Source organism: Podospora pseudocomata, chromosome 6 (assembly GCF_035222375.1).
Source record: "Podospora pseudocomata strain CBS 415.72m chromosome 6, whole genome shotgun sequence".
NCBI classification, from domain to species: Eukaryota; Fungi; Ascomycota; class Sordariomycetes; order Sordariales; family Podosporaceae; genus Podospora; species Podospora pseudocomata.
In genome coordinates this window covers 246228-262543 of record NC_085890.1, presented here as the reverse complement: position 1 = coordinate 262543, position 16316 = coordinate 246228, and the positions used below count along the sequence as shown (strand labels likewise).

Genomic DNA, 16316 nt, shown 5'->3' with positions numbered 1-16316 from the left:
CCCAAAGATTTCTTAGTGCCCCAGATGGCAGCTGAGTAGAGAGCAAGGCCCATGAAGATGTCGTGGACTCCGTAGACGGCTGTCAAGCTGCTGACTGTCTCGGCGTCGGCGATGTTGGCGGGAAGGGTCCACTCGAGAAAGTGAGTGCATGCTCGGGACGCAGTATCGCATTGATTCCAAAGCCAACAAAGAGGGTTGCAAAAGCATTGGCTGCGATGGGTAGGGCTGCGAACTGCGAAGGTGGCATTGCAGTGGTTTCAGGTCTGTGGACAGGAGGCAAGATCAGATACTGGCGCGTCTTCTAGTTGTCAAAGGGATCCCTGAGATTGTTGTGTTCGGAAAGTCGTCACAGACCGAAATGGGTTGGTTGGTGGTGAAAAGGACAGTACTGGATGAATTTTAAGTGGGGAGAATGCAAGAGCCTCCAGGCAACAAAAGCGTCCATCGGTCACCTGAATCTGGGGGTTGGTATTGACAGCACCAATTTGCTTGGGTAAGCAGTTAAGCTCCCAAAGTACCTACGTACATTCCTTTCAAGGTCAGCTAGCTTTCTTTAGTCTAGAGAATCGAACAAGACCCATTCCTCTGATCAGAGAGGTGTAGGAATGGTGCAGAGACCCAGAATAATGACCAGGGTTAGGGTTACCACAAGATGCCTGGTTAGGTGGGGTAGCTTCCTCACTCCAGCCACAATTTGCTACTTGGCTACGGTAGCGTCCACTGATTTCCTTCCTGCTTCATATTCACCTGCAGGCCCTATTTATAAACAAACCCTTATTCCAACTCCGACGGCAATACTTTCTAAATTCTCACGGAACCTTTGATCGAGTTGGCTGACAAAAATTATTCTCAAACCCTCTTACTCGGTTCGAGCTGTGGCCTACGACCTCACCTCTAAATCATCATGCACGAGCTACTCCTCTCGTCTGTCATCAAAGAACATGAAGTTCCGAAGATTCTGGCTCTACTTGGCGGCTTTACCGAGATGCATGAGCGACATCAATTCACGCGTGTTCAACACTTTGAGCCCAGCCCAGCAGTGAAAGGCATCTCGACTATCAAAGAACTCCAGAAAGAGCGACACGCAAATGCTTCACACTGGAACGAACTGCATCAGATCCTAACCAAGCAACCCTGCACCATCCAAGTGCGCACACGCCTCACTGACAGTGAAGTCGAGGGTGCCAAGAAGGGGTGGGTATTTTTTCAAGAACGCACATGCTCTCAAAGCACTGCTAACTCGATGACCTTTCACAAGCAGAGAAGCAGTGAGCATTCCTGCTGACAGACCTCGTCTTCTCCGGTGGACGGAGCTTCCCGATCCTCCCAGCCAACGATTACCTCCTTACATGACGCAGCGAAGAACAGTTGAAATCATTGATCTCGGATTGGAAAAAATACTGGCCGACAACAAGTTTACGCATGTCCAAGCCTTCAACCCTGTCGGTTTTCTTTTAACTAACTGTTCATATCTGCAGGCGAGTGTCCAACATTTTTGAAGAATCATACCATTGGTGGCAGAGAGATTACTTTACTGAGTTTGCCCTGATCCGGACCTGGATCGCTGAGGACTCCTTGCCTTCTGACAAAGTCATGAATCTCTCGGCTCGAGAGCCCTACGCCTCGTACTGGATGCTCAATGTGCGGACTCTGGTGGAATCGTCACCCGAGAGGATGCAACAGGCCCAGACACAGCTGGAGAAAGTTCGGGACCAGTTCAAAGATGTGCTGGACTTCAAAATATTTGACCGCAGAGCTATGGACACGAGAATCCTTCCAGTGGTTGCTGTGTAGGCACGGCAGTATCAACGTGGATCGCAAGTGCTTGGTCTAAGAGGTGTGAAAACCCCGGGAATGCGGAGCTGGAGGAGAACAAGGGGATGGTGTCGAGGAAGAATTGGAAAGTAAGGCCTTATTCTCAGCGGCAAACTGGTTAGTTGACACGATTCTAACAAAAATTGAGGAATTGATATTTTGAACAGCGCATGCAGTCGACTGAGATTTGTAACTGTCAGTGGTGATCCTATTGTAACGCTGACTTGAAAGGGGCTGGCCCCTCTTGCATGTGGCCAAAAAATGAACCCCTGGCAACCTCAGACCAGACAGTCAAACATTTCGGTTGGGCTTGCCGACGGCCTGCGCCAGTCGGGATCATGCCTGAGATTGGTGGGACTTCAACCGAAGAGGTAGGGGAAACTATTCCCTTGGCAGCGTCCCCTCGTCTTGCTCGCCGCTGAAGAACCCCGCAGAAGTTCCACCATTACCAATCCGGCGTGGAATCCCAGCATCGCATCTGGTCTCGGATGATAATTTTGGACTTAGCCATCGGTATTTTGACACAGTTACTTTCGATTTCCCATTACATGTCGGCTTTGCATAGGATTCGAAATGGTCTATGGCGGGAAGCCCTCGAGAGGGTGCCGCACATGTCGACAGCGTCGTATAAAGGTAAATAATGGGTCTTGGTACCGTGAATATACCTACTTGTCTGCCACAAGTCCAGTGCTGACCAACTACCGATGCAACCCCCAATCTCCAGTGTGACGAGGAAAAGCCTACCTGCAAACGCTGTGAGAAGTCCCGAAGAGAGTGTGGTGGTTACCGGCCCGAGTTCGAGATTGTCCACCGAGACCAGACCAAATCCACCGTTCATCGTTTGCGCAACGCACAAAGCACATTACCGCCTCCACCGCTCGCCGACGCTGCTGAATACAGCGCTCGCGCTCTTGTCTTTGTGCAGGAAGAACCTCAGTCATGGGGCTCGGATAGCGCGAGCCCATCCCCGGTGTTAACAGTACCTCTTGCACAGCGAGCATCGTGCTACTTTGCCTCCAACTTTATCCTCGTGCCCCTGACTGAGAGTACCCCGCACGGGTTCATGGAGTATCTTATTCCACTCATTGAATCAGAACCAGCCGAGAGTTCCCTGCGCTACGCCTTCAACGCCTGCGCATTCGCACTTCTCAGCCACCACAACCGATCCGACAGTATTGACCTTGCTCAGCTATCTCTCAAAGAGCATACACTTGCGCTCGGGGGGACTTATAAAGCCCTCGGCCACCCCACCAAAGCCACCGCCCACGCCACGTTAGCTACGGTGCTCCTGTTGTCTTTATATGAGGTACGTCATTAGCAGACTCCGGGCGGCTCAAGACTATCGGGAAGACATAGGTCTATGCTAACATGAGTAGAGTATCACTGCCAACAGAGAAAGTCGCATGCTAGCGTGGCGCTCGCATATCGATGGCGCCGTCAACATCATTAAGTCGCGAGGCCGCGATGACATCTGCCGAACAAAAACAGGGGCCCTGCTGTTCTCAGCAGTTCGGCACCAGCTGGTAAAGCCCAGTTGAATCGACAAGTCACCAAAGCGTGGAACTGACAGAGGACTAGGTCTCACGGACACTGTCGTCGGGCATGCCGATTCCCTTTGGTACAAACTGGTGGATGTCAAGTGGTGTTGAAAACAACACGCTGCTTGCCACATCTCAGCATCTTGCACTCAAATATACAGACCTCCGAACAGAATCGAACCACTTGCTAGTAGGGCAAGCCAGGTCCCCTCAGCCCCTGGAGCAAATTTACCGGCTCATCCAGAAAGTAGAGGCCCTAGATCGGGACATCATTAGCTGGCAAGCCTCAGTTCCAAGACAGTTCTGCTTTCATACCTTGTGCTGGGTCTATGAGGACGATATCAGCCTGTCCAAGGGTGGAGACTACGCCAAAGTGGATGTGTTTCCAGGCCGCGTTGACATATACCCCGACTTTGTCACGGCTAGTGCCTGGAACATTTCAAGGGTCTCTCGGTTGCTGTTGGCAGCGCTCAGTATCCGCTTGACGGCGTACTGTTGTTCTCCCATTGACTATCGCACGACCCCGGGATACCGTACCTCTAAAAGTATATGCGAGGAGACTATTTCAGAGATTCTAGCCTCGGTGCCTTATCATTTCGGCTGGCACACGAAGCATAAAGACGGTTTCAACACAAGCTCAGGTATTTCCGGCTTCGCTTGTGGTGACGAAGGTCCCCTTAAAGCGCTCCCTGCCTTTCTCGTCCTGTGGCCATTAACCTGTGTCAAAAACCACGACATCACAACCGAGGAACAGCGGTTGTGGGCCAAGGGGAGATTAAAGGTGATCACAGAAAATATTGGGCTAAAATATGCTCAAATTGTCAACGACGTAAGTACGCTGCCGTCTTAGGTCTTGCAGTGTACTGGTCTGACCACAAGCGCCACATTTAGGTCGAGCTTCGCTTCCCCTCTATGCTTATTGGCCGTGATGGGCTGCCAGTCAGCCCGAATCCATTTGCTGGGCCAGGACTTCCCCTCAGACCGGTGGAAGCACCCCCGACCCCGGAGAGCATGACATCCACGGAAAGCCCCACTCCGAGTTGAAAGATCAATTATCAATAAAGTTCTTTCTACAAGCAAACTTACTACCGGCGGAGAGAGAAACGTCTAGTAGGGGAGAGACATGCTCCTCTTTCTCAAGCTCTCGTGTAGCTGCTGGGGCAGGTTCACACGGCTACCATTTGGTCGAGGGTCACGAATATGCTTAAAGAGCCCACAATTTCGGCTAGGCACTTTGGTGAAAGTCAACTTTCACCCCAGGCGTACCGACGTAGTGGCATCTGTAACTGAACAAATCGACTTAGCAATTGCCGACTGCTAACTAACCATTGCCCTGGAAATGGAGTATATCTATGGGTCAGCTTATCAGCATCATAACATTGCAAACAGCATGGTTTAGCCTGGATGGAAGCCTTTCATACCGAATACCATGTAGCTTTGTGATCAAGAGTTGTTCCTAATTCAATTACTAACAGCAACGCCCAGTGGTAACTGCAACTTCTGAAAGCTTCTGTAGCTGGTTCTCTAGACCAGGTTAATCACACTGAACATCTCATATTCCAGTGTTTGACCAGTCAGAAAACAACAACCAAATCTCTCACCTATGTGCAGTTCATACTTGTTCTCTCATGCTCACTTTCTCTCTTCCCTCTTTGACGCTCTTGCCACTACTCTTCTCACTCCCCGACGTGCCAAGTCTGGTGCTCAGCTGTCTAGGGGCCAAAACTGCGTCAACAAGACTGTCAAACACTCGAGTAACCTTGTTCCCATCTTGCGATCCTCCATCAGATCCGGCCGGCCAGCCGTCCACCAACGTCCACCCAGCTCTTTCGAAGCGTTGGCGGACATATTCTGACATGTTGGCAAATCTCACCTCCACAGAAGCACCGCCGTACATTCTAACCTCTTTAACCATGGCCTTCATGTGCGTACAGGCAGTGACATCAACATGGTTGGTTCGCCCGAAATCGAGGACTAGCAAGCCGATCGCAGGCAAATGTGTGCCATCAGTAATGCCCGCTTGTCTCCTCAACTTGGCAATTCTATTCTCCCCGGTCACTGACCACTGTCGTTCCTGCTCCAGGCCACAACTGCCATTGAAGATTGGGGCATGCATTGTCTTCACAGTGTCGATGATGGCATGTTTGGCGTGGTACGCATTTGGGAAGAAGAGGCTGTCAGTGAAGGCGAAAACGTGGACATCCGGAGGCAGGTTGACATGCGAGGGGATATCGCCATGAGGAACCGAAAGGGGAAGCGGAAGTTCAGAGCTGGTCGAGCTTTGGGCATCTGGCAGGGGCCGGACAGTTGCGAAAACTTGTCGGAGCAGGACATATACGATGTTGAAACCCACAGCTGATGCAATGCCCAGCTCAGTTGAAACAAACAGAGACACCCAAAATGCAATCATGGAAGAGATGAAGTCGGCGAGTGATGTCTTCCAGTACCCGTAGAAGACTCTGGGTGATGACATCAGCGGCCAAACTGCGGTGATGATGATAGCGGCCAAGGTTGCTTTGGGGATCCAATAGAGGGTTCCAACGAGTTTGAAGATGGACACAAGCACAACAGCCGTGGTCACGAACCCTGACAAGGGAGATTTGACGTTGCAGGCAGAGTTGACGGCCGTTCGGGACATGGCGCCACCGACACCCATTGCGTGGAAAAACGAGTTGAAGACGTTGGTGACGCCGTAGTATGTCAGCTCCTGGCTCTGGTCTGTGACGTAGTTGTTCCTAACCGCGAAGGCGCGGGCAATCGCCGTATGCTCCACTGCGGAGCCGACGAAGACGGCGATGCTGCGGGACGCAACTTTGGACAACAGGGCGGCACTGGGCACATTGGGTGGTTCTTGTCCATCTGCTTGAACCTTGGCAACATCAAACAGGTAGTTCTCGGAAGCTCCACGAGAATGATTGACAGCATATCCGACGCCAGTGAAAATGACCAGTGCAATGAAAGCCCGGGTGATGGATAGGAACCAGATGATTCTGTTCTTTTCCCCCCATCTCTTGCCGGCCTGGTCAAGCACTGTGAGGAGGAGTATACCCGTGAATCCAATGGCACATGCATAGCCGTTGGCCTGGGGCAACTGCTGGAAGATATCTCGAATTTGCGTGGCAGTGCCGTCGCCGACGTTGGGTTCGCCCAGAAGAGAGTCCATCTGGTTAAGAATGATCGTGATCGCGACCGCTGATATGAACCCGCTCAAGACGGGAAGGGAGATGAACTCCAATAGGAAGCCAAGCTTGAGAAATCCAATTGCCATACCATATATGCCCATCATCATGGCAACTGCCGACGCGATCTCCACCGGCGACCACTCCTCACCGTGAAGAGCCTCGATGATTTCTGCCGTGAGGAGACTGATGAGGGAGGTAGGACCGGTCGAGAGATCTACAGTGCCGGAGGTCAGAAACCAAATCACCCCCACATGGTAAGCCGTTTCACTTACCCTTTGTGGTTCCCATAAAGGCATAGATGACTGATGGAGCCCAGCTAGACATGAGGCCATACTGAACAGGAATGGTGGCGATCTTAGCGTAGGAAAGTCCTTGAGGAATCAACATGAGCCCGATGGTTAAGCCAGCAATAATGTCGTTGATGATCCATCGATAGTTGTACCGAGGTAACCATCCGATGATGGGAAACTTGTCCAGGACATATTCAACACTGGCCTGGGGAAAGGCACGAGCTCCTCTTGCTGCAAGGTGGCCGACCCGGTTCCAAGTAAAGTCGGTCCGCAAGGCATTCTTTGCAGAGTCAATGTACTCCATAGTGGTTGAGAAATGAACAAGCTTTTGAGTAAGTTGGAGAAGAATGTCAATGCTTCGTGGGAAGTGTGTAAGAACCGGGGCCATCTCAGGAGGTAGGGGTTTGACAGATTTATCTGGGGTGCTCTTGCCCCCACCAAGGCAGTGCAGATGAACGGAGAGCTCGTGCTTTGACCACTAGCCCTTTCGTACAATGCCGTACGTATCTTCTAGAAGTGACCTCTGCACACAAGCAAGAACAGGAGTCTCTTTCATCTCGCCATTGTGGGAAGAGGTGGGATTCGCAATCGTCATCTCGGCCTTCGGGATGTCAGTACGTCTTTCCAACAGTCTGTTACTACTCTTAGCAGAGATGTTTGGAAATGGCAGTGCAATAGCTCTGAGGGTGTGAGGCAAGAGGTTTTGAATGGCCAAACTGAGGCACTACCGGGGTAACCAATGCAAGGTAGTTGCCATTGCCTCCTGTGCCTGTGTATCACGACATGTTGCTGTCATCGCGCAGATAGCGTTCGTTCAACAGTGGAGCCATTTGCAAGGAAGGCTGACATGAGTAAGGACCTGTGCACCTTGCTGAGAGTACATGAAAGCTACCGCGAGTCAAGCTTATCAACCGGTGGGAGGTGGTCTGGACTAGGTAGCTTAGCAAAGGCCTGCATACTTTTAAGACAGTTAACAACAAGAGGAGATTCGGTTATTGCTACACATTGTAACAGGGCTTTGATAATGTGACTTGCGTATGTCCTGCAGCTCGCTGTCATAGCTATATCGGGAAGGTCTCGCCCTAGCATGTCTACATTGTTGTGTAGCATTGATCTGTAGATCCGGTCGTGCGTATAGGTTAGATTATTGGTGGAAAGCATTGATAGGGAAAAGAATACACTAGAAATACTATAGGGTTTAGACTAATAAAGTAGATAGATTAATGGATTATAAAAGGGAGAAAAAAAAAACCCCAAAAAAAACCAAAAGAAAAACGACCAAAAAAACTAAAACCTTAACGCAAAATAAAAAATGCGAAAGCGTTACTTACTATTTTGAAGACAGCTTTGATATACAACGGTAAAGCAAGATAATTCTAAATAAACAATACTAAAAAGCTTCAATACTGGAGTGTTGTAACGAGCCCTTATCTAGACCCTCATAAAAAGATACTAGTCAAAGGCGTTTCTAAACAATCCTAGTTTGATATGGCTAAACAGTGTACAATAATAGCTTGTCTCAATTATAATAATAAAAATACTAACGAATATATGTCACAGCCCTGGTATATGGACGGGAATAACGATTGGTCGTAGAACCACGGTGTAACGGTTCCAGGAGTGTATTACAACTATCTGGTGACGACTCTACGAGTACACCGAACTTGAAGAAGAAAAGGAAAAGGGGAATAGAAGGTTTGTCGACATGAGCCTCTGGTATGGCTGAGGGTGTTGGCCAGTGCGCGGTGATAGAAGGTTCTGGAGTAGTGGTCTGTGCGTTCTGGGAATAGCTTCACCAGGGCCGAGGGTTGCCGAGGTCCATGCCAGGCTCAGCCTGTTACAATACCCCCCTCCTCTCCCAAGGTGCCCGATCAGGGGGGAGAGATCTTTCCATGCTTCTCCTCAAATATATCCAACGCCTCCGTTTCCTCGAAATTACTTAGGGGCTCCCATGTAGGCTTAGCATAGCCAGACCATTTCACTAGGAGCCTTGTCCTTCCTCTCACCTTCTTTGCCTCCAAGATCTCCTCGACTTGCCACTCCGCTTCTCCTTCTCCATCGTCGTTGCTTCCGATCAGCGCTGGGGGCTGAGTGTCGTCCTGTTGTTGTGATGGTAGAGGGTCTTCCGCTGCCCTTTTTAATAGCATAACGTGGAAGACGTTATGAATCCCCGGTGGAGTATCCAACCGACAAGCATGGGAGCCGATCAGCTCAGTGACAGTATACTTAGCGTTTAGCCAATCGAGTTTCGCCGAGGGTCTATCTGTCTTGATATGCTTTAATCGTAGCCATACCTTGTCCCCAACACGGAATTGTTCAGCTATCTGACGAGCTCTATTGGCGTACTCTTCCTGACGTTCTTGAGCTGAGGCCATTGTTGCTTGAGCTACTTCTGTTGCTTCCCGTAGCCGGGCTACAAAAAGCTTCTCCCTGAGCAATTGGTGACTTCCCCTGTAGTCCTTAGGGGCTCTTTTGCATCGACTAGACCCAGGAGATCAACATCGTAACCGTGGGTCATAAAGAAGGGGCTGATGCCGGTCGAGGTTGCATTGCGGTTATTAATCGCTAGCATGGCCATCGGGAGAAGTGCAGCCCAGTCGTCTTGCCAATAGGTTGTGTAGGAGCGTAAGTATTCTTCAAGGACTTGGTTCATCCGCTCAGTGGCTCCGTCTGTTTCCGGATGATTCGCTGTCGATAGTCGTCGTGTGATCCGAAGTAGGTTGCATATCCTAGCCCACATATGGCTCACGAACTGGGGTCCTCTATTCTGAGACGATGGCCCTCGGCAGGCCATGGTGTCGGATCAAGCAGCGGATGAGACGATCTGCTATTGCGTCTGCTGTCGTAGATGCCATAGGTTCGAAGATCACATTCTTGGACAGTCTATCTGTGACTACCATAATCTCGGTTGTTCTGTCAGGGCCCGATGGGGGTAATCCGGAAACAAAGTCAATAGAAAGCTCTGACCAGATCCGATCGGGAATGGGGAGGGGCTTCAATAATCCTCTTCGTTTTTCCCGCCATACAGCTGTCCTTCCACAAACGTCACAGTTCCTCAGGAATCTCCTCACATCCTGGCTCAGGCCCGGCCAGGTAAACTTTCGGCTGATAAGGGTCTTCGTCATATCCCTTCCAGGGTGACCAGCCAGCACGGAGTCGTGCGTTTCTTGAATAACCCGGGTGCGAAGCGGTTCAAAGTGAGGTAGCCAGATTCGGTCCCTCCAACACAAGCGTTTTCCTTCGTCGATAGAACATTCCGCAATAGATATTGGTAGCCCCCACTGGGGCAGTTGGCGTTCTCCGTCCAAAACCATGCGTCTGATCAGCCAGTAGCGGTTGTTGGCTTCCCAATCCTGGTCCCATAGGCTTTTCAAAGGCTCCTCGGAAAAGGGGTTCTCCGGGGTCCGATTTATCCGCGGGGTCGTCTAACTCCTGATCCTGATCTCCGCCCTTAACGAAGCCAGAGCTTACTCTGGTGGTTGCTCCCTTTCTAACCAAGGCGGCCCGATTGATCTTAAGACTCTTATTCCTCGCGGGCCTAAGTAACTGGAAGCATCTCCCAGTAAGTCGGTCGTCTTGGCTCGATACCGGTAGGTCCTGTTCTCTCCTTGACAAAGCGTCCGGCACCACAGCATCTGTTCCAGGTCGGTACTTGAGCGTGAAGTTATAACGAGCCAATATCTCTGCCCACCGTACCTGCCGCTCGCTCAGCTGTCGTTTCTTCTGGAAGTATTCCAAGTTTTTGTGATCAGTCCAGATCTCGAAGTGAGCTACGCTCCGGAGCTCCGCGTCCCATTGGTCCAGGCACTTAACCACTGCTAACAGTTCTTTGTCATGTATCGGGTAGTTGGACTCAGCGGGATTGTTTTTCTTTGAGAAGAAGGCGACTGGGCGAAGGATCCCATCTTCGTCATACTGCGAGAGGGCGCCACCCGCGGCATAGCCCGACGAATCTGTCTCCACTACCGTCCTCCTTTCTGGATCCCACTGGGCCAATACTGGCGCGCTGATCAGAAGTGTCTTAAGTGTCTTGAACGCTTCTTCGCACTGAGGGGTCCAACTGAAAGACACCCCTTTTTGGTCAAAGCCGTCAGCGGTAGAGCTATCTCCGAGAACTTGGGCACAAATGCTCGATAGTAATTTGCAAAACCAATAAAGCTCCGTACTCCTTTGACAGAACGAGGGCGCTGCCACTGCTCCACAGCTTTAATCTTTTCTGGGTCAACGCGAATCCCTCTTCCTGCATCGATAATGAATCCAAGATATTTGACGCTCTTGACTTCAAATTCGCACTTGTCTATATCGACTTGTAGTCCTGCGGTTTGCAACCTTTCCAACACTTTCCGGACTTTCTTCCTATGATCGGATAGGGAGCCGCTAGAGTAAATGAGGACGTCGTCGATGTAAGCCGAACAGAATTCGTCTAGGTACTCTCGTAGTGTATTGTTGATGTACCTCTGGAATGTAGCGGGTGCTCCTGTGAGGCCGAAGGGGGTAACCAGCCATTCGAATAGCCCGTACCTAGTACGAAATGCAGTCTTCCATTCGTCTCCTTCTTTGATCCGAATCTTGTGGAACGCGGCGATGACGTCTAGCTTAGTGAACCATTTAGCTTGGGACAACGACCTCAGCGTTTCGCTGATCAGAGGAAGAGGATATCTATCCTTGCGGGTAATCGCGTTGAGACCCCGGTAATCGACGCAAAACCGTAGGCCTCCCCCTGGTTTCTTCACGAATAAAACAGGCGCTGACGCTGGTGAACTGCTGGCTCGTATAAAATTCTTATCGAGCATCTCGGTAAGGGTTTTCCGCAGAGCAATCAACTCCTCTCGACATTCCGTATAACGGTCCCCAGGGGAACTTTCTTTTGCCGTTTTCATCCTTCTCAAGCGGGATAGCGTGGTCAATTCCAGTCCGGTGTGGAGGTAGGCGGTCTGCTTCGGTACGATCGAAGAGCGGAAGGAAGTCGTGATAGTGCTCTGGCAGTTTCTGGCGGGGATCACTTCTTTCTTGGGCGCCAATGCCTTCTCAATGTCTGCCAGGCTAGCTGCGAATATTTGCGTCGTTGCTTTCGGATTGGAGCAAGCCTTGGTTCGGCGAGCTCTTCTGATTAGCGCCCCAAAAACACTGGCTGTTTGTTGTGTGAGAGGATACTTCTTTTCCTCCCTTGGTCCTCTTTCCTTAACTCTTAAGCCCGTAGTGCCGATTATCAGTTCGCCTCTGGACGGCGAGATCGTCACATCCTCGAGGTCCATCCAAGGTCGACCCAATATCACTTCGTCGACTTGGCCTGGGATAACGTAAAAGAATACCCTTTTTCTTTATGGCCGTCGATATCCGTATCCGCATAAGCCACATGCGTAATTGCTCCTTCCACCGTAACATTGACCTGCTCCAGGTTTCGAGGAGTGATGGGGATGCGTGGGAGACGAAGTCGCTTGACGAGAACATCACTGATGGAGGCATAGCAGAGGCATCCACTATCAACGAAAGCCTTAGTGTAATAAATGCTATTGATCCCGAAATTAATGTAAAACGGTTTACCATCCATCTTCTTTTTCGCAATGCTCCAATCTTTCTTAGTTTCCGAGTGCCCCTGACGACGACTTCTATCAGGGGCTAGTCTTTAACGACTCGTCATCAGTTCGATCGGACGTCGACCCTCCGTTCCCTCATTCTTCTTCCACCTCCGCTCGCAATACCGGTCTAGTCTTTTAATCCCGGTCTCGTTGTCCTGGCGCGGACGTCTTGCAGGCAAAAAGAGGACACTTGCTTATTTTGCACCCTGTTCTCCCCGCATCTTAAGCAGCGCCCTTCGCTTCTCCGGCGGTCGATCTCGCTCTGATTAACCCATTTTGCGCGCTTTCCTCCAGCTCCTTGTTAGCTCTGTGGACAGCCTGGCTAATCTTCGTAGGCTCCCAATCCATCTCGTCTACCGTTGCAGTGGTGGTGACTGGTCGGTGCTTCGGTTCTGGTGCTTTAGAATCAGGGGTTGAAGAGCGTGACCTGGTTTCGGTTTCCGCGTATAAAAGCGCAGCTCGTCGAGATTAGCGCCCAAGTGATGTAGGTTGTTGACGAACTCGGGATAATCCTTAGGTAAGTTCAACTGGCTCGCCAGGGCGGTCCTCATCTCCCTGTTAATGGTCCGTTTGAGGTAGTTGATCTTCACGACGTCGCTCCATTCGGCACCTCCGCTGTCTGCTAGCTCTTTTTCGAACTTTGGAAGAAAGGAAGCGAAACTCTCCTTTTCCCCTTGAGCCATTGATTCCAACCTGCCGAGAGCTCGTTGTTCGATGTTAGGATCGCCGTAACAGGTCGCGAGGTAAACGAGAAAGTGCTCAGGGTTCGAAGTTCCATCTGGGCCACCTCTTTTAAAGAAAGCGGCGGCCATGGCTTGAGGTGTTTCCTCTAAGCGGGCGTATATATATGCGAACTGATCGGTCGGGGAGCCGATCGCCGAACCATCGACTCGGAGCTTACTCCTCATCTCCAATTCCCATGTGCGGAACCTCTTCCTAAGTCCGTTAAAGCGGGAGGGTCAGGAAGTGTCGGCTTCTTTCTCTTCGAATATTCGTTCGCATCTGGTATCGTTGGCGAATGTACCACCGGTGCAGTGCCTACGCTCGTCGCTGGTGTGAGGGTCGAGACACCCGAAGTAGATCGTTCTCCCCTGCATAGATGCGATGGTATCCTGAAGGGTTCGGATTTGCGCTTGGTTTGCTTCGTTCGCCTGCTGCCCTTCCTGTCGAAGAGCAGCAATCTGTTCCGCTAACTGACGCATCGTCTGCATCAGCATGGAGGTCTCGGCTTGCGCCGCCATGGTGTCCTCCTGCGTCATTGTCCCTGGCCCTCGTGCCGAGGTCACTACTGTTGAATTCACGCACGTACTCAATGCGCCGAATTCCGCTAGTTGGGTCTGCGCTGAGGCTCTTCCAACTGTTTTCCGCGAGGTGAAAGTTCTGTGTAATGTAACGGTTCCAGGAGTGTATTACAACTATCTGGTGACGACTCTACGAGTACACCGAACTTGAAGAAGAAAAGGAAAAGGGGAATAGAAGGTTTGTCGACATGAGCCTCTGGTATGGCTGAGGGTGTTGGCCAGTGCGCGGTGATAGAAGGTTCTGGAGTAGTGGTCTGTGCGTTCTGGGAATAGCTTCACCAGGGCCGAGGGTTGCCGAGGTCCATGCCAGGCTCAGCCTGTTACATTAGAGACCCAGGTGTGGGCACTGCCAGGCCGAGAGTTCGAGGGCGTTGGCGTTTTAAGCCGGGATATCGAGTTGTGAAATCACTTTTTCGGAGTCAAAAGGAACAAGTCCGGCACCTCTGAAGCCTCCTTGAATGTTGTCGCGCGTTATCGCTGCCTGGTGGGCTGCGAAAAACGCAGGAAAGAACTCCTCTTTGGTGATATGGGTTATACATGCCCGCATCATCTCCTCAATCTGCTTGCCGTATGCCGTTTTCAGTGGGCTAAAGCACCCAATATCGAGTGGCTGGAGGATATGAGATGAGTGGGAAGGCATGCAGAGAGTAATAATATTGTTCTCTTTGCAGTAAAGTTCGAAGTCAGTCGAGTGGTGGCTTTCGTGGCCGTCGAGGATAAGGAGGCGATAAGCCCCAGTTGTTCGAGCCTTAGTATGCTTGTCGAAGTGCTGAATCCATTCTAGACCTCTCTCGTTGGTAGTCCACCCATTTTCAGATGTCGCAATAACCCAATCTTTGGGAAATGAGCTGTTCTCGTACCAAGAGGAGAGGTGATATTTCCCCTTGACAATGGTGAATGGTGGGATCGCCCAGCCAGTCGCATTGACACCCAAAATCACAGTTACCCATTCACGATTACCAGGCTGCTTTGATTTGGCCCTGCCATGTCGTTCGGAACTTGTAACAACCATTGCAGTTGAGATAATGCCCATCATAAACCCCGTCTCATCAAAGTTGGAGATGTCCACCTCCAGAATACCATACTTCGCAATTGTGTTCCGTACAAGTGTAAACCAGCCGCCAATAACCTCTGGATCTTCGCATAGGGCCCTTTGGTAGTCGTACTTCCGATTAAAACGCGTAGTGAGTTCTGGTTGCCGTTTAACAAAGTTGTGCGCCCAGAGCGCGCCGACGCGTCCCGCATCGCGTTCGGCAAGCAATCGGTTGGCCATATCTTCCACACCAGACAAGCGAGGAGGAAATCCTTTCAAATCTAGGTCGATAATATATTGAATAATAACAGACTCTTCTAGAGTAGTCAGCTTCCGCGAGTTGGCTGAAATATCGCGGCGTGATGGCTGACCCTGCTTGCGGCGACCCAGCTTCCGATGATCGACAGAATAGATCTTTGCTGCAGCTCTTAGCCTTAGTTTCGGGTCATTCTTCATCGCTTCGAGGGCCAAGATTATGCTACTTTCATCGTTTTTTTGAGGCATGTTCAGTTGTAGAGAAGGAGGATGAAGAAGGGAGATGTTACGTGTGGATCAATTGCGTGGCGCTTTCGCTTATAATCCACGTTAATAATAATATTATTTAATTTCTTTTGTAATGTTAATGATATTTATTTACCCTTAGAACTGTAATTCGTAAATTTTCATTCGCTAATATTATTTTAGTACCTAGCTTTACGTAAGCCCGGTTCGTATATTATAATCGTCCCTAACTTTCGTTTGAAATATTGTATAGTTTCACCTTTTCATATTCATATTATTTGTTAATATCGCTTTTAACCTTCCCTTAATATTTATTGAATGATATTTATCTATAATATATTACGTAATATGTTATTTATGAATAAAGTAAAAGTTTGAAAGTATCCTCCGGTATTTTTTTCAACAAGATAGTAATAATTGTTAAGTATATCTTAATCATATTTGGTTCTCCCGGTTATATATATTTACCTCAAAATTTTCTAATGCATGTTTTTAATTAATTTAGAAATTAAATATTAATAGAAGCTTTAATTACTTTTTTTTGCTCGTATTAAAAATCATTATCATAATAACCCATTATAAATTATTACAATCTGTGTAAACCTATATTGTATATTTAATACTATTAAAAATATAGCCTATATTATTCGAACGTTTCAATATCAGTAAATAACCTATTTAATAAGCCCCCTCGAATTTCATCCAAGAAAATTACCGGATTTAACTTTACGTCCTCGTTTTCTAACTGAGTTATCCTTAATTATATAGTTTACTATATTTATTTCGACATTGAACGGTCGATTAGGGTTTATTAATAATCTAAATACCAGATATCATTACTATAGCTTTTTTTAGGTCCTGGAATACATGCCCTTTTTCTTACCTATACTAAAACTCTATATTTTTTAAATTAAACAATTAAATAAGTATATAGTACCTACCTACCTCCGATACAAAAAGTTTATACACTTTCAAAACTCCCTAATATATATTCACAATTATAGTATAATCAACTCTTCATAACCGTACTTTTTTAAGCTTTTTATAAACCTTACTTAATAATATTAAATATGCTAA

General features: G+C 49.1%; 4 protein-coding genes across 4 annotated transcripts; 2 read left to right on the top strand and 2 right to left on the bottom strand.

Moving 5' to 3' along the window:
* Positions 1 to 12: 12 nt before the first annotated feature.
* Positions 13 to 207, bottom strand: QC762_603710 (uncharacterized protein; the record flags this gene model as incomplete). The annotated part of the gene is made up of 1 exon (XM_062892064.1): positions 13 to 207. One exon carries the CDS (start codon positions 205 to 207, stop codon positions 13 to 15), a length of 195 nt encoding a protein of 64 aa, XP_062740136.1.
* A 697-nt stretch (positions 208 to 904) lies between these two features.
* Positions 905 to 1794, top strand: QC762_603705 (uncharacterized protein; the record flags this gene model as incomplete). The annotated part of the gene is made up of 3 exons (XM_062892063.1): positions 905 to 1194; positions 1289 to 1414; positions 1479 to 1794. 3 exons carry the CDS (start codon positions 905 to 907, stop codon positions 1792 to 1794), a joined length of 732 nt encoding a protein of 243 aa, XP_062740135.1.
* Positions 1795 to 2388: 594 nt separating this feature from the next.
* QC762_603700 (uncharacterized protein) lies at positions 2389 to 4564 on the top strand (the record flags this gene model as incomplete). The annotated part of the gene is made up of 5 exons (XM_062892062.1): positions 2389 to 2448; positions 2540 to 3121; positions 3192 to 3338; positions 3394 to 4182; positions 4245 to 4564. 5 exons carry the CDS (start codon positions 2389 to 2391, stop codon positions 4395 to 4397), a joined length of 1731 nt encoding a protein of 576 aa, XP_062740134.1. The 3' UTR covers positions 4398 to 4564.
* Positions 4560 to 7786, bottom strand: QC762_603690 (uncharacterized protein). Its single transcript, XM_062892061.1, has 2 exons — positions 6808 to 7786; positions 4560 to 6749 (listed from the first exon to the last, which is right to left on the bottom strand). Exons 1-2 carry the CDS (start codon positions 7211 to 7213, stop codon positions 4966 to 4968), a joined length of 2190 nt encoding a protein of 729 aa, XP_062740133.1. The 5' UTR covers positions 7214 to 7786; the 3' UTR covers positions 4560 to 4965.
* Between the last annotated feature and the right edge of the window lie 8530 nt (positions 7787 to 16316).

Excerpts from the sequence above, each read along its gene's own strand:
- QC762_603690 (XM_062892061.1), bottom strand. The coding sequence starts at position 7,213 with ATGGCCCCGGTTCTTACACACTTCCCACGAAGCATTGACATTCTTCTC. Across the intron at positions 6,750-6,807 it reads CTTTATGGGAACCACAAAGG|ATCTCTCGACCGGTCCTACC; the intron begins GTAAGTGAAACG and ends CCGGCACTGTAG.